This window comes from Lynx canadensis, chromosome B4 (genome assembly GCF_007474595.2).
Source record: "Lynx canadensis isolate LIC74 chromosome B4, mLynCan4.pri.v2, whole genome shotgun sequence".
NCBI classification, from domain to species: Eukaryota; Metazoa; Chordata; class Mammalia; order Carnivora; family Felidae; genus Lynx; species Lynx canadensis.
In genome coordinates, this window is record NC_044309.1 from 767,422 (window position 1) to 783,499 (window position 16,078).

A 16,078-nucleotide genomic window follows, 5' to 3' on the forward strand; every position below is an offset into this window, starting at 1 on the left:
TCAATAAATATTTTGTCAATTTAACAGACATTTATTGAGCATCTATTATGTTGCAGACAGTGTACTAAGAACAGAGGGTACAGAGGTGGTCAGGATGGGCTCACTTTCTGCCTTCGTGGAGCACATTCAATCACTGCTGCAAGGAGTTCCATGAAAGCAATTCCTAGCAATGCCGAATGATGGCTGAACGAAACCCTATGGTGTTAGCAAAGAAACAGAACTATAGACAGTGAAGGACAGAGCGCCTAGACAACACGCATGCACCTGCAGGGCTTCTCTAAATAACAAGACTGGCATCACACATCATGGAGGATAACAAGTGACACGGAGAAAAGATACTCTCCGTATGGCGAAAGCAGAATTAGGTTCTTACCCCAGACCATACACACACACACACAGGCCAGCAATTCCAAACAGATTGGGCGCACGCGCACGCACACACGCACGCACACAGATTATCCTTACGCCTGCAGAGTAGGGAAATACTTCATAAACAAGACCAAGACGCTAGAACTGTAAAGGAGAAGATTGATAAATTTTACTACATGATAATTAAAAACTGTAAGATAAAACATACTCTAAAAAAGTTAAGACAACTGGTAGAGATTGAGGGGAAAAATTTGTAACATACATAACAGACAAAGAATTAATAGCCAGAACAGATCGAGAACACCACGTCAGTAAGAAAAAGGTAACGCCGCAGAAAAATGGGAAAAGGATATGAACAGGCAGTTCACAGACGAGGAAAATCAGTCCATTAACATCTAAGTAGACCTGTGTGCATCAACTCGGTAATATACTAACACGTTCGTCCATTCAGCCTTGAGCAGCGCTGGCATCACCGGTATTTAGGGATAAGTCAGTTACTTTGTTTCTGCGGCTCACATCTGATTTGAGAACCACAAGGACCCATCATCAAGCAACTCTATGGGAACACCTCAGGGGAGACAGGCCATTTAACAAGAAACAAAAGATCCCGACATAGGGTATTTACCTTTGTGGCAAATCTTGGATTTAATACTCCCCCAAGTGCCTTAAACCACCGCACCTGGGGGTACCCTCACGCTGCAGACGCTCAGTGTGCGAGGCACCATGATGACCCAAACACAAGTTGGAGGCAACCAACCATGTTTCATTCTCTATATATACACTAATGGGAAGACACAAAAATTATTTCTTAAAAAGATGTATTCTTGAAGAAATTTTTAATTAAAAAAAAAATCAAAAGAAAAATTGAACAGTGCCTAAATCTTTATTTTTCATAACCTACATTTTTCAAATTAGACAGTTTTACACTGAATGACACAAAAGGAAACTTAAATTACCAATAGTTTACATGTAAGCTTGATTCCAGTCTTAATGAAAAGTAGAACAAAAACAAAAGCCCTCAAGAAAGCTTCCGTATTACATCCCGCTCTGCTCCTGACTTGGATTGTCTGCTGCGCTCCGGGTGACAGGCCACCAAGTGCACGAGAGCACGACTGCAGCTCGCAGGCGGCAGGCACAGACGCGCACCTTCCTCGCCTGCTGCCCTCGGAACAAACGGAGCCGGTGTTTAAATGTAAACCTTGTGCTCCTGGCTAATCCAGCAACAGGAAACATTTCCTGCCACCCGCTAGTGACAATCAGTGATGCGGGGACAGGAGGGCCAGACCAGGAACATCAGGACACCAACTCTTAAAAAGCAACTACTCTACTTGAAATTCATGTCTGGTGAAACGGGGCCAGATTCTCATCCCTCTATTTCCAAATTAGAAGTATCCTCACACAATTTTACAAGTTAAAACGTCATTTGTGATTGCCGTATCTGACTCTACACCCTGAGGTACTGCTGAGGAAAGGAAAGAGTGACGTTTCTAGAAATGGACAAAAGCCTCAGACTGCTGGCTGCTTGCGCCAGAGCGGCCGCCCCCCGTGCTGCGTCCCAGCCTCCCCTTGTGTGGGCTCCCCTCCTTTTCTGTGAGTGTACGATCTCACAAGGATCTCAGAAAGACGGGCTTTTCTGGACATAATATAGCTATTTGGCATATCATCTTTGCTTAATTAAAAAGAGTGCTATAAAAATAACACCAGAGCGAGGTTGCAAATCTGGATGCGACAGACTCTGGCCACGAGGACAAGAGCTGCAGTACGGTGCAGGCGTGGGTGCAGTGGGACGGCCGCCACACTGGCTAGCCGTGCCCCGTTGCTGTCACGAGTGACCACCTCCGTCCCGTGTGCAGTAGATGGCTACAGCTGGCTCTAGCACACACAGCCCCCGGCCGGGGGAAGGACACGGCACTCCTGGAAACCAGTGTCTCAGCTCCACAGGTCTGCGGCTCGGGGATGATGAAGGCTGACGGCATCCGCTCCCTCCTCCAGCAAAGACCGCTCAGTGCGGACCTCCTGTGGCTCGCCTTTCCAACTCTTCTCACAGTACTCATTAGCTGGGGTGTCAGAGGTCAATTCTTCCTGATTTTTTAAGTCCACAATCCCTCAACTACAAAAAAACGAATCCCCATGTTCCTTTTACAGGCATCTGCAACATACTAGCACTGTTTTTTCTAAGTAAAATCTGAGTACTGGCAGCTTCTCTAAAGGACACGGTCAAGCTCACCAGGGCGTGTTTTCCTCTGGCAGGGCGAATCGCGCGTAGCTATTTATGATTTTAAGTAGATTATCTTTTACGTTCTCCTGAAGATCCTGCCAGTTTCTGCTTCCTACATTCTGCTTTCACATTAGCTATGATTAGTACATATTTACAGACTTTTAAGAAGAGCATGAAGACATCGGAAGGCTTTAACAGGACTTTCCGTTTCCCTTCTGCAGCAGCAAAGAGGAGAATCAGTCCAACACACCAGCATAAGAGGAAAAGAAAAACACCTCAACAAATTAAAATAATATTCAAACCACAACATTTAGTTTTATCTACATCCAGCTCAATAGCAACATTTATAATATATCAATAATTTTTATCAGATTTTTCTCTTTAGGGTACCTTTTTAATATGTTCTGATTATTTACAACTGTACAAGCAAAGCACACACTCCCAAGTGCACATATTTAATACAGTATCGACTATTTGCATTTACAGGATTTCTCAACAATCTGAGAAAGGTCAACTGTTGCAGATCTTCAGGGTACATCACAGACACCACTGCCAGCCCAGCTCCCACACTACGGAGCGCTCACTCAGAAACCCCGGCGGCGGCGGCCCCACGTGACAGAGCGGCTCTGGAGCCCACTCGCGCCCACCCAGGGGCCGGTCTCCGCCAACTCTAAGCTGTCTTCTACAAAAGTTAAGGCAAAGTCATTTTCAAGTTTAAATAAAATTCAAGTCTTTAAATATTGGATGGAAATAATTTTAAAAAAAAAAAACACCTCAGTCTTGTTAAATAACATTTTGTGGAATAAACTGTATGGTTACATTTAGCAGGAAATATTTTAATGTCTGCTGCTTAGAATACTTAAAGAAAGAATTTAGGCATTTTAAAACAAAATAATTTATATTGAACTTTATTATCCACTGCTAGCGCTAGTGCATGCGTGTTCTTCAGAGTGCAGCACTTCCGGAAGGGAGTCAGTGAGACCCTCGTCTCGGAGGGAACTGTTGGCCTCACCGCCACGGGCACCGCACACACCTCCCTCACGACTTAAGTAACACTTCCACTGTGTGCCGACACGGAGGTACGGGGAGGCTCCCACGGAGCCAATGCGGGGGAGCCGCGGGAGCCACGGCAAGAGCCACGGTGGCTCCCGAGCCCTCCGGGCCAGCTCGCAGGAGCAAGACAACATCAGGGTACACTTTCGCGGTGACGCGTCGGCGGGCAACCAGGTTTACGTTTTCATGTAGGTTCTATTCACAATGTGCTTTGACTCTATCTTACACAACAGCCACGGAGTCTGGATTGAGAGGCTGGTTACTTGCTTGCAGCACATAAAAACTCACGGTTTCAGGGCTCTCTTGGGTGCATCTTGCCCAGTAGGTCAAAAACAGGCTATACTTAAAAAAAAAAAAAAAAAGCCAAAACAAACAAACAAACAAAAAAAAAAACCCAAACAACTGCTAGCGTCACTTGCTAAGATTCTGAATGAAGTACAACTCCCATGCCAGCGAGGGCACCACCTGACCCCACCCCTTCTCCAGGCCACACTGACTGTGTTGCCTCCAACCTCGATCCCAGCCGTCTGCAGCCCACCCGTCGGTCTGGACATCTCAGAGATATGCACTTGCTAACCAGTTATTTTAAAAAATGAAGTAGCATAGTTCCGCTTAATTTAGAAAAACTCACTATATATAGAGCTTGCATTCATAGCCACATGGAGGCTTAATAAAAATATCAATTTGTTAGGATAAATGCATTTACTATCCTGAAAAAAATCAGACTTATGCATCACCTCCAGTTAAGCACCAACCTAAAATAAGGTTTATATTAATTAAATCCTGAAAAATAGATTTTTTTTCAAGAGGGGGGAAAATCCGACTCACGGAAGAAACACCACTTGCAGGCACCTCAGCGGCCCGTCTACGCTGCAAGCTCCTAACCAGCGGCTCACTCTCGGCCCCGAGTGGGACAGTGCTGAGTTGTGGCGACCTCAGTTCCTCACAGCCCTCCCAGACCTCGGCGCTCACTGAGGGGACTTGGGAGGGGTGCTCTGTTCTCTGTGTGGACGCTTCCCGGCCGCTGGGGGCGAGGGCCGGCGGCCTGGCGGCCTCCTCTGGTCTTTGGGTGGTCCCGGGTTGGACTTGGGGGCACAGGGCTCTCTCTCGGCGAGCTTCTTTTCTTCCTTCCCACAACCAACAGCATTTGGCTTTTGTTCTTTCGGGGGCTGCAACGGGGAAGACGGAGGCTCTCTACTCGTCCTCTGACAAATTTCCGCATAGCTGGGTTTTCGCAATTCCTGGGAAACAGACACAACAACGCACAAAATGACGTCTCCAAACATGTGAAAATAAAGTCTACTTCAGGTAAAAGTGAACAAAGTTTTCAGCAGTAGCCAAATTCCACATTCAAAAGTACCGTCACCGGTAAAGGCTCATAAACGTCAACAACTTCTATTTTCCCGCAACACAGGGTTCCCTCCGAGACACTCTAGAAATATCCTGTAAAAATGGGTAAAACTAGAAAAGGTGCTCAGACACATAGTACCGGCCTCTGCACACTCTCTCGCCATACGGAAGCCTCCAAGGGGGTGGGAGAAACGGTGCCCCTGGAAACAGGCAGGAGCAGCACCTGCTTTCTCTGCCCACGTTTCCTTCCAAGCACGGCACTGCGCATGGCACGGGCTTCCTGGAACACCTGTAAGTGATGCAGCCCATCACTCACCAAGGAACGTCAAATAACGTCTGTGCCCATTTCAAACTACCAGAGGCTGGTGGTGTGGATTTGGATTCAGGAAAGGTGAAGACAGAGTTAAAAACTTTCTAGAGGCGTCCGCTTGTTCCCTTGGCGGCTGTCTTTTCTCTCGTTCTGCTCTGCCATGCCCTGCTCTGAAGCGACACCCACCATCTCCCCCAGCAAGTGAGCTCGGCCTGCGGAGGACGCCATGCGGCTCTGCTTTGTCTGGCTCTCGGAGCCCGCCACCGCCCCGAGCAAGCGGTCCGTGCGGGCCGTGGGCTGTGACCTGTACAATGCCTACGATCACACAGTACCACCTATGGAAAAAGCCCTTGTGAAAATGGGACATTCAGATAGCTCTTCCTTCTGGGTGCTATGGAAGAGGAGCTCCCTATTCTGGCTTGGCTGCGAAACACCTCATAGATGTAGGAGCTGGCATCATAGGTGAAGATTATAGAGGAAATGTGGGTGTTGTACTAAATTTTGGCAAAGAAGGGGCGCCTGGGTGGCTCGGTCGGTTGAGTGTCCGACTTTGGTTCAGGTCAGGATCTCCCAGTCTGTGAGTTTGAGCCCCGCATCGGGCTCTGTGCTGACAGCTCAGAGCCTGGAGCCTGTTTTGGATTCTGCGTCTCCCTCTCTCTGCCCCTTCCCCGCTCATGCTCTGTCTCTGTCTCTCAAAAATGAATAAACGTTAAAAAAAAATTTTTTTTTAATTTTGGCAAAGAAAAGTTTGAGAAAGGGTGATCGAATTGCACAGCTCATTTATGAACGGATTTTTTATCCAGAAATAGAGGGAGTTCAGGTTTTGGATGACACTGAAAGGGGTTCAGGAGATTTGGGTTCTACTGGGAAGAATTAAAATTTATGCCAAGAATAGAAAATGAGAAAACATACTTTTCTTAAAAATAAAGTGTCTCTGCTTAAGGTGTTTTGGTGTTTTGTACTTCTGTAAACTTACTGGTGTTAGCTTCTAAAACTGGTTGTCTTAGGATTAAAGAAGATACCTCAGTTGGGGTCACAAAGGAACTTACTTCCTCGTGTTTTTATATATTTGAATGTTGTATAAATCAGTGTGGTGACCTAATACAAAGTGTTTCCTTTTTTTAATAGAATGTGTATCCATTACAGATCCAAAACTCCCTATATTATTTAATTCACTAAATGCTGCCTCTCAACTTATTAAATTGCTTTGTAAATTACAAAAAAAAAAAAAAAAAACCTTTCTAGAAAGGGGAGTCTGGGTGGCTCAGTCAGTTGAGCGTCAGACTCCTGATTTTGGCTCTTTTGGCTCAGGTCGTGAGCCCAGGGTCATGGGATTGAGCCCCGCATCAGGAACGTTGGGCCCGCCTGGGATTCACTCTCTTCCTCTCTGCCCCTCCCCCAGCTCACTCTCTTATCTCTCAAAATATTTAAATAAAGTTAAAAAAAAAAACTTTTTAAAAAAAGTTAATATTTCAGCTTTTGAAGGCTAAATAGTAGAAAAGAAACTTAAAACTATTTCACGTCCATAAGCCATTTACTAACTTAAAAATAATTACAATCTGTAAAAATTTTTTCTTTAAAGATTCAACCCTGTAGACCTAAGGATTTAACTCCCAAACGTCAATGGCAGAAGTTCACCCAAGATCACACTGAGGACAACACAGATCAGAACAAACAGGGCGAGCGCACCAAGGGCAAAGCAGCAGGGAGAGGAGCTGCAGGGGCCCGTGGCCAGGACAGAGCTGCCCTGGGTGGGGGTAGCGGCGGCCGTGCTTCTGCTTGGTGTCTGCTGTGACAGCACCGGTCTGAGTGAGCAGAATCCACAGAGAAGGCGGGGCAACGGTCCAGAGACTTGCAGACAACCTCACTCAACCAACAGAGAAACAGAAAGGTCCCGGGACAGTGGCAATGAGAAAGAAGCAGGACACTTGGTTGAAAGTTAGTAGCCAATACGCAAGGTATTTGGTACAGAAAGCACAAATCAGACTTCACGGCAGATAAGCTGGATAAGACAGACAAGATGCAGGAAAGGAACCATCTTCTTCCCACATCAACATACCGTGGCAGCGCCATTCACTTGCACCGATTTACTCGCTGTTGTAGTGAGGGCAGAAGGAAGTCTGTCCACATTCGAGGTCTCCCTCTGCTTCTCCACCACCTTGGGATCCCTGCAAAAACGCCACCCACGGTGTGAATCTCCCACACACGCCAGGCAAGGGCATCTGACGGCATGGAGGCTTGGCGGCAGGTGGTACTTACTCAGGCAGGTGGGAGGGGGAGGGGGAGCGCCCATAGGCTGCAGACAGGGTGCAGGCAGCTGGCGCTAAGGGCTCTCTGGGGCTCACTGCGGGGAGCGTGTTCGTGCTTGCGTCCGCATTCAGGCCCTGAAAACCAAGGGATGAAGTTTAAACTGGGTGGAGAAGAAGCCCTCACAGATCTCTCAGAATGACCTTAAAATACCAGTAACGGTTCCTGGTCTGAATGACAAGGAGGCTTGCTGCCTTCCTCCCCAGGACCCAGGGTCATTCCACCTGAGCTGAACATACAGCCTCCACACAGGGGAGCGGCTGGAAGACACCGCCATCCAGCAGCCAAAGAGGCAAAGCCCTGTCCTCCAGGGAGCCCCCGCTCTGCCCACAAACACCTCTTCACTCCTGTGACATGGGCCACCCTTGGGCTTCTACTTCTCCACAAGCTCCTTTTCTCCAAGGAATAAATATCAGAGGCATCCTATTCCTGACACGCCGGTGCCTAGCACAGCCTGGCACATGATGAACACTCGAGTTCCCACCTAATTCCCACATGGCTCATTTTTGTAACTAAAACCAAGAAAATCAACACTTCAGTACAGATAGAAGTCTGAGGGCCTTGTGGTGAGAGGTGGGTGTGGGCACACTTCCCGCTTGAATGCACAAACCGTCCCCCGGAAGGAGGTGTGTGAATTCCCAATTGAACAGGTGAGGAAACCAAGGTTTGGAACAATTACATTAATTTGTGCACAATCATGGGGCAAAGACGTGAATAAAGCTAGATGCTCTTACTCCAGCCAGTGACCACACACAGCGACACTTCACAAACGCACAGTCTCCCTCCCACTGTGTGACTAGTACGTAATTGGAAGTGAGATTAAGCGCAAACATAACGTTTTCTTATGATTCTATTTTCATAGCAGATCAAAGGTTCAGCAGTGGACTGAACTGAGAGCACGTGGGGGGGGGCAAGGTGAGCAGGGCAGTGCTGCGGCCCCTGCCGGAGTCCCCACTGCTCTCACACATAGGCACCAGGGCACAGAGAGGGACGCTGCAGGGGCTCCACCTGGGTGTGGCACCCAGCCAAGACTTTTTACAATTAGCCATTCTTTCTTCAAAAAATAAATGATACAGGGGTGCCTGGGTGGCTCAATCAGTTCCACGTCCAACTCTTCATTTCAGCTTAGGTCATGATCTCACGGTTCATGGGATCAAGCCCCTCATTGGGCTGGCTGCTGTCAGTGCAAAGCCCATATCGGATCCCATCTCTGTCTCTCTGCCCCTTGCCCACATGGTCTCTCTCTTTCTCAAAAATAAAATAAACATTTAAAATACATATATATAAATACTATAAACATTCAGGGGGAAAAAAATAGGAGCAGTTATCATGCAGCAACAGGACAAGGACTGAACATGGAGCTCTATAAATCCTGCCCTGAGCCCTGGCCTGGGAACTGAGGGACTCTGTGGTGGCCCTGCAAGTGTCCACAGTCTGGACGTGGCTGCAAAGCGGTGCCTGCCCCAATCCGGAGGCCTTCCACCTGAGGCAGTAGGTGGGGAGATTTCCATTGGAAAAAGACACGACGAGACTGGTGGAGAGTCAGGCAGAGGACGAATGCTACCATGGCAACTTGACAGCTGTTCCTGCCTCGACCCGGCTAAGCGCTCACCCAGGCACCACACATCACTCCCAGCACAGACCCTCCAAACCTCATTAACAATCGAAGAACCCAGAAGGAGCACTGCAGACTAACACTCTCTGACTTCGGTAGCTCCCCTCATTCTTGGGCCTGCAAACAGTGCAGAAGAGTGAGGGCAACTGGTGTGGTAGCCCGTGGAGCTGGCCAAAGCCACCGGAATTACAGTAAAATCATTCTCGGCTTCTCCTTAGTGATGTCGATTACTAAAAACTATATCACTTCTGTTATAATTCAGGTTTTTGTTTTATTTTGTGGACTTGTAAAATAAAGTCAGGTCCTGAATAACAGCAATAAAAGTGCAATCTGAGTCTGCAGCGAGAGAGAGAGTCTGTGTGGCACACGACACAGGTTTCCACCTCCGACCTTGGCAGGCAGCGAGGGAACGCACTGAGAGGGTCTAGTTGTACGTTCAACTCTGACCCGACTACTCCAAATCCATGTGGCCTCCACAAATCACTTACCCTCTCTGAACCTCTTCCACATGCACACACCTGCCTGTGTGAAGAACCTGGAGAAGCACTGGACTGAAACTCAGCACTAAGCAAACATCAGCAATACAGATCTTACCCTTTCTTTTGATGATCCAATTAAGAAGCTAGACAGCCTGTTTTCAAACAGGTCCTCAGTCTTCAGGTGGCCTGCCGCTCCTGGCAGCGGAGGGAAGTTGGACAGTCCTAATTCAAAGCTCGGGGACGGGGGCTTTGGTGGCGTTGGAGACTGAGTTTGACTCCTCTGAAAGAGAACAACACTGTCATGCTGCGGAAGCTCAGACCGTAAGACACGCAGCAGAAAAGTAAGGCAAACAATCCGTTCCCTAGCGTTCTGATTTCCCCCTCTGCCTGAAAACAACACAGGTCATCCAGCCATCACAACACTTCGTCACCTAGTCAAAGATCATTTGTTAGGCAGCAGCAAGCATCAGGAGCACAGCTGTGAAGCTCAACCCTCCTGAGGCTGTCACTGGCCGTACAGCCACTTCCCTGAGATTCCCAGACTGTCCACTTCCTGGCCCACAGTCAGCCGACCAGGTGGACACAAGCGTGCCGCTGAGGAAAGCATGGAGACGGTGACAGACGAGAGAGAGCACTGTGAAACAACTTGACCCCACCGGTCGAATATCACAATAGCCTGAGTATAGCCCCTGACCTTAGTCCTTTCCAGACAAGGTCTGGGTTATTACAGGAGAGCCTATCCTCTAAATTATAAACGAGATAGTGAAAGAAATAAACCAAAAAATGTCACTTTGAACTCTCTGAAACTTATGTAAGAATTTTACACAGATTTCCCTTGAAAATGGTTTAACAAGGCAGAAGGGGCTTCAGTTATCTGAAAACTTGATTTACTCACTTTATATTTTATAATCACTACGGAAAAACATGGTATTTGAGGACAGATTTTTATCAGATTCTTTGACTTCAAGAAAATAAACTCAGAATAATATAATTTATAAACCTAAGATCCCGGGAGAAAGGCAATGATGTATTTTTATTGAAGAATTATCAAAGCAACTTGCTTTAACAGGCTAGAAGTCATTCTGTGGGTGTCCAGGCCCTTGGCTGAAGAAGACAGGGAGGGGAACGGGGATAGGAGTTCAGGTGGGAGGTAAGCGTCTTTGGGTAAACATGGGCTACTCTGACTGGAAGCAATGCTTTCATGGGCTCACATAGCTGGAAAGGGTCAACAATGCCCAGCAACTTACAGCAACAGAAAGATTACTCCCTATAGAGACAGAATCTAAACAAAATCTGGTAGAACTCAAGAGACAGCAAGTTAAAGAGTGAAAAGGGACCCACACTGATAAAAATCCCACCCTCTCTCACAGGAATTCATCCCAAATGACAAAACAAGATAAGGCCACGACCAGAGATCTAAGCAAAACAGATCTAAGTAACATACCTACCTGATGGAGAATTCAAAGCAACAATCATAAGGATACTCACTGGGCTTGAGAAAAAAAGGTATCAGGGAGACCCTTACCACAGAGATAAAAGAGTTAAAAAAAGAATCAACTGGAGACAAAGAATGTATAAACTGAGATAGGAAACAGGCTTGATGCAATGAACACAAGGCTGGAATAAACAAAGGAACGAATTAGTGACAAAGAAGACTAAATAATGGAAAATCATGAAGATGAACAAAATAGATTTAGGGGATTCAGTGACTCCATCAAACATAAAAACATTCACATTATAAGAGTCCCCAAAGAAGAGAGAAAAGGGGCAGAAAATTTATTTGAGGAAGGAACAGCTGAAAACTTCCCTAATCTGGGAAAGGAACCAGATGTCATATCCAGGAAGCACAGAGAACTCCCCTCAAAATCAACAAAAGCAGGCCAACACCAAGACATATTGTAGTTAAATTTGCAAGATACAGAGATAAAGAAAAAAATCTTAAAGGCAGCAAGACAAAAGATGTCCCTAGCTTACAAAGGGAAAACACAAAAGGCTAGTTGGAGATTTCTCAACAGAAACTTGGCAGGCCAGAAAGGATATATTCTGAATGAGAACAATCGGCAGCCAAGAATTCTCTACCCAGCAAGGCTATCATTCAGAATAAAAGGAGAGATAGCAAGAGTTTCCCAAACAAAATCAAAAGGAGTTCGTGACCACTAAACCAGCTCTGCAAGAAATATTAAAGAGGACTCTGAGTGGAAAGACCAAAAGTGACAAAGACAAGAGAGGATCAGAAAAATCTCCAGAAACACTGAAACAAGTAATAAGACAGCACTAAATACATATCTATCTATAATTACTTTGAATATAAATGGAATAAACACTCCAATCAAAAGACATTATCAGAATGGATTAAAAAAAAATCTATATGCTGCCTGCAGACTCATTTCAGACTGAAATGACACCTGGCAGATTGAAAGTGAGGGGATGGAGGGGCGCCTGGGTGGTTCAGTAGGTTGAGCGTCTGACTTTGGCTCAGGTCATGATCTTGCAATTTGTTGAGTTTGAGCCCCGTGTTGGGCTCTGTGCTGACAGCTTGGAGCCTGGAGCCTGTTTCGGGTTCTGTGTCTCCCTCTCCTGCTCGTGCTCTGTCTCTGTCTCTCAAAAATAAATAAAAACATTAAAAACATTAAAAAAAAAAAAAAAAAAAAAGGTGAGGAGATGGAGAACCATCTATCATGCTAATGGACGTCAAAAGAAAGCCAGCGTAGCCATGCTTGTATCAGACAAACTACATCTTAAACCAAAGACTAACAAGACATAAAGAAGGGCACTGTATCATAATAAAGGGGTCTCTCCAACAAGAGCTAAATCAATTAATAACAAACAAAAAGGGACTAATCGATAATAATATAGTAATAATAGACTTTAACACCCAACCTACAGCAACGGACAGATCATCTAAGCAGAAAACCAACCAGAAACAGTAGCCTTAAATGACCTACTCACCAAATGGACTTAACAGACACATTGACAACATTCCATCCTAAAGCAGCAGAATACACATTCTTTTTAAGTGCACACAGGACATTCTCCAAAATACATTACATACTGGGTCACAAATCAGGACTCAACAAAAACAAAAACAACAAATACAAATACCATGCATATTTTCAGACCACACTATGAAACTAGAGGTCAACCACAAGAAAAAAATTAGAAAGCTCTCAAATACATGGAGGTTAAAGAACATGCTACTAAAGAATGCATGGGTTTACCAGGAAATCAAAGAAATTAAACACACACACACACACACACACACACACACACACAGAGAAATAAATGAAAATGAAAACAACGGTCCAAAACCCTTGGGATGCAGCAAAAGCGGTTTAAAACAGTGAAGTATGTAGCAATACAGGGCTACCTCAAGAAGCAAGCAAAATCTCTAATAAACATCTAACCTGACACCTAAGAGAGCTAGAAAAAGAACATACAAAGCCTCAAGCCTGCAGAAGGAGGAAAATAATAAAGATTAGAGAAGAAATAAATGATATAGAAGCTTAAAAAAAAACCAGATCAATGAAACAAGGAGCTGGTTCTTTGAAAAAATTAACAAAATGGATAAACCCCCCCAGAGTTATCAAAAAAAAGAGAAAGGACCCCAAAAAATAAATTCACAAATGACAAAGGAGAAATACCAACCAACATCACAGTGATGTTATGAAAAACTATACGCCACGGCTCCTGGATGGCTCAGTTGGTCGAATGTCTGACTTTTGATTTTGGCTCAGGTTGATTTTGGCTCAGCCCTGCGTTGGGCTCCATCTTAAGATTTTCTATCTCCCTTTCTGCCCCTTCCCTGATCACAGGTACATGCTGTCTCTCTCAAAAAGAAGAGAAGAGAGAAGAGAGAAGAGAGAAGAGAGAAGAGAGAAGAAAGAAAAGAAAAGAAAAGAAAAGAAAAGAAAAGAAAAGAAAAGAAAAGAAAAGAAAAGAAAAGGAAAACTTGTGGTACCTGAATGGATCAGTCGGTTAAGTGTCCAACTCTCAGTTTCAGCTCAAGTTCGTAAGATTAAGCCCCACACTGGGCTCCGCACTGACTGCAGAGCCCGCTTGGGATTCTCTCTCTCCCTCTCTGTCTGCCCCTCCCCTGCTTGCCTACACGCTTTCCCTCAAAATAAACATTAAAAATGGTGCACCTGGTTGGCTCCATTAGTTAAGCATCCTACTTCGGCTCAGATCATGATCTCGTGGTTCACAACTTTGAGCCCCGTGTCGGGCTCTGTGCTGACAGCGCAGAGCCTGGAGCCTTCTTCGGATTCTGTGTCTCCCTCTCTCTCTGCCCCTCGCCCACTCATACTCTCTCTCAAAAATAAAACCATTTAAAAACAATTTTTTAAAAAACCAAACATTAAGAAAACACCACAAATGCACCAAAAACAGTAAGATACCTAGGAATAAACCTAGCCAAAGAGGTGTAAGACCTACACTCTGAAAATTATAAAACACTGGTGAGACAAACTGAAAAGGACACAAAGAAATGGAAAGACATCCCATGCTCATGGATCAGAAGAATACTATTAAAATGTCCAAGCTACCCAAAGCAATCTACACATTTGATTAAACCACTATCAAAATAACAGAGCTAGAACAAACAAGCCTAAAATTTATATGGAACCACAAAAGACCCCGAATAGCTCAAAGCAACCTTGAAAAAGAAAAGCTAAGCTAGAGGCATCACAATTCTGGACTTCAAGTTATATTACAAAGCTATAGTAATCAAGAGAGTATGGTATTTGGCACATAAACAGACACAGAGATCAAAAGAATGGAACAGGAAACCCAGAAATAAACCAAGAACAAAATAGGAAACCCAGAAATAAACCCACAACTGTGTGGTCAATTAATCTGTGACAAAGCAGGAAAGAAAAGCCAATGGGGGAAAAAAACCAGTCTCTTCAACAAATAGTCTTGGGTAAACTCGACAGCAACATGCAAAAGAATGAAACTGGACCACTGTCTTACACCATACACAAAAATAAATCAAAAATGGATTTAAGACCTAAATGTGACATCTGAAACCATAAAAATTCTAGAAGAGAACACAGGCAGTAACCTCTTTGATACTGGCCATAGCAACTCCTTACTGGATACATCTCCTGAGGCAAGGGAAACAAAAGCAAAAATAAACTACTGCAACTTCATCTAGACAAAAAGCTCTGCACGGTGAAAGAAACAAACTACAAACCTAAAAGACGACTTTTGGAATGGGAGAAGATACCTGAAAATGACATATCCAATGATTTAGTATCTAAAATACATAAAGAACTTATAAAACTCAACACCCTAAAAATAAATAATCCAATGAATAAATAGAAGACATGAACAGACATTTCTCCAAAGAAGCCATCCAGATGGCCAACAGACACATAAAAAGGTGCTCCACATCACTCATCATCAGGGAAATACAAATCAAAACGACAAGGAGATACCACCTCACACCTGTCAGAATGGATAAAATTTACAACACGTGAAACATCAGGTGTTGGTGAGGATGCAGAGAAAGGGGAACCTCTTGCACTGCTGGGGGGAATGCAAGCTGGTGCAGCCCCTCTGGAAAACAGTATGGAGGTTCCTCAAAAAGTTAAAAATAGAACTACCCTACAACCCAGCAATTGCACTACTGGGTATTTATCCAAAGAATACAAAAATACTAATTCAAAGGGATACATGCACCCTGATGTTTATTATCTACAGTAGCCAAACTATGGAAAGAGCCCAAGTGTCCAGTGACAGACGAAGGGATAAAGAGGCAACATGTATACAATGGAATTTTACTCAGCTATAAAAAAAAGAAATGAAATCTTGCCATTTGCAAGAGAGTGCAATGCTAAGTGAAATAGTAAGAGAAAGACAAATACCATAGGATTTCACTCATATGTGGAATTTAAGAAACAAACAAGCACAGGGAAAAAAGTAAGAGAGAGAAGCAAACCAAGAAACAGACTCTTAACTATAAAGAACAAAGTTGGTTACCAGAGGGGACGAAAGAAGTGGGGGATGGACATGAGGGCACTTGTCATGACGAGCACGGGCGACATGTGGAAGTGTCGAATCACTAGACTGTACACCTGAAACTAACGGAACACTTTAACTCCCGACAAAACTTTAAATACACAAATAAAATGCACTACAAGTTAAAAAAACAATCCCCACTATCTCTTTGGGGCATCCCTACCTGCCTCTCGCCTTTCCCATGGTCTACGGTTCAGGTGCGTTTTGGTGACTCACCCTCAGAACCCAGCTTACGCTTACCAGCCGCTCAGCTGCTCTGTGCTCTCTGCAACTCCCCAAAGCCCTAAGTCATGCAGCAGCCTGTGACCTCAAAGCAGGTTTCAGAGGTTTTATTGTAAACATCTGCATTTTTCTGAGAT

The 16,078-nt window shown here is 44.9% G+C and overlaps 1 protein-coding gene and 1 pseudogene across 3 annotated transcripts in view; one reads left to right on the plus strand and one right to left on the minus strand.

Annotated features, from left to right (window-relative positions):
- Positions 1-1,233: 1,233 nt before the first annotated feature.
- LARP4B (La ribonucleoprotein 4B) overlaps positions 1,234-16,078 on the minus strand; it is a 92,896-nt gene continuing 78,051 nt past the window's right edge. For all 3 annotated transcript variants that reach the window (XM_030320667.1, XM_030320666.2, XM_030320665.1), the window contains 4 exons: positions 9,817-9,981; positions 7,560-7,684; positions 7,360-7,468; positions 1,234-4,881 (listed from right to left, as the gene is read on the minus strand). In XM_030320667.1, coding sequence (XP_030176527.1) covers positions 4,609-4,881; positions 7,360-7,468; positions 7,560-7,684; positions 9,817-9,981 — 672 coding nt within the window. In that variant the 3' untranslated portion in view covers positions 1,234-4,608. The remainder of the gene's footprint in view (positions 4,882-7,359; positions 7,469-7,559; positions 7,685-9,816; positions 9,982-16,078) is intronic.
- On the plus strand, positions 5,461-6,202 carry LOC115517744 (annotated as a pseudogene).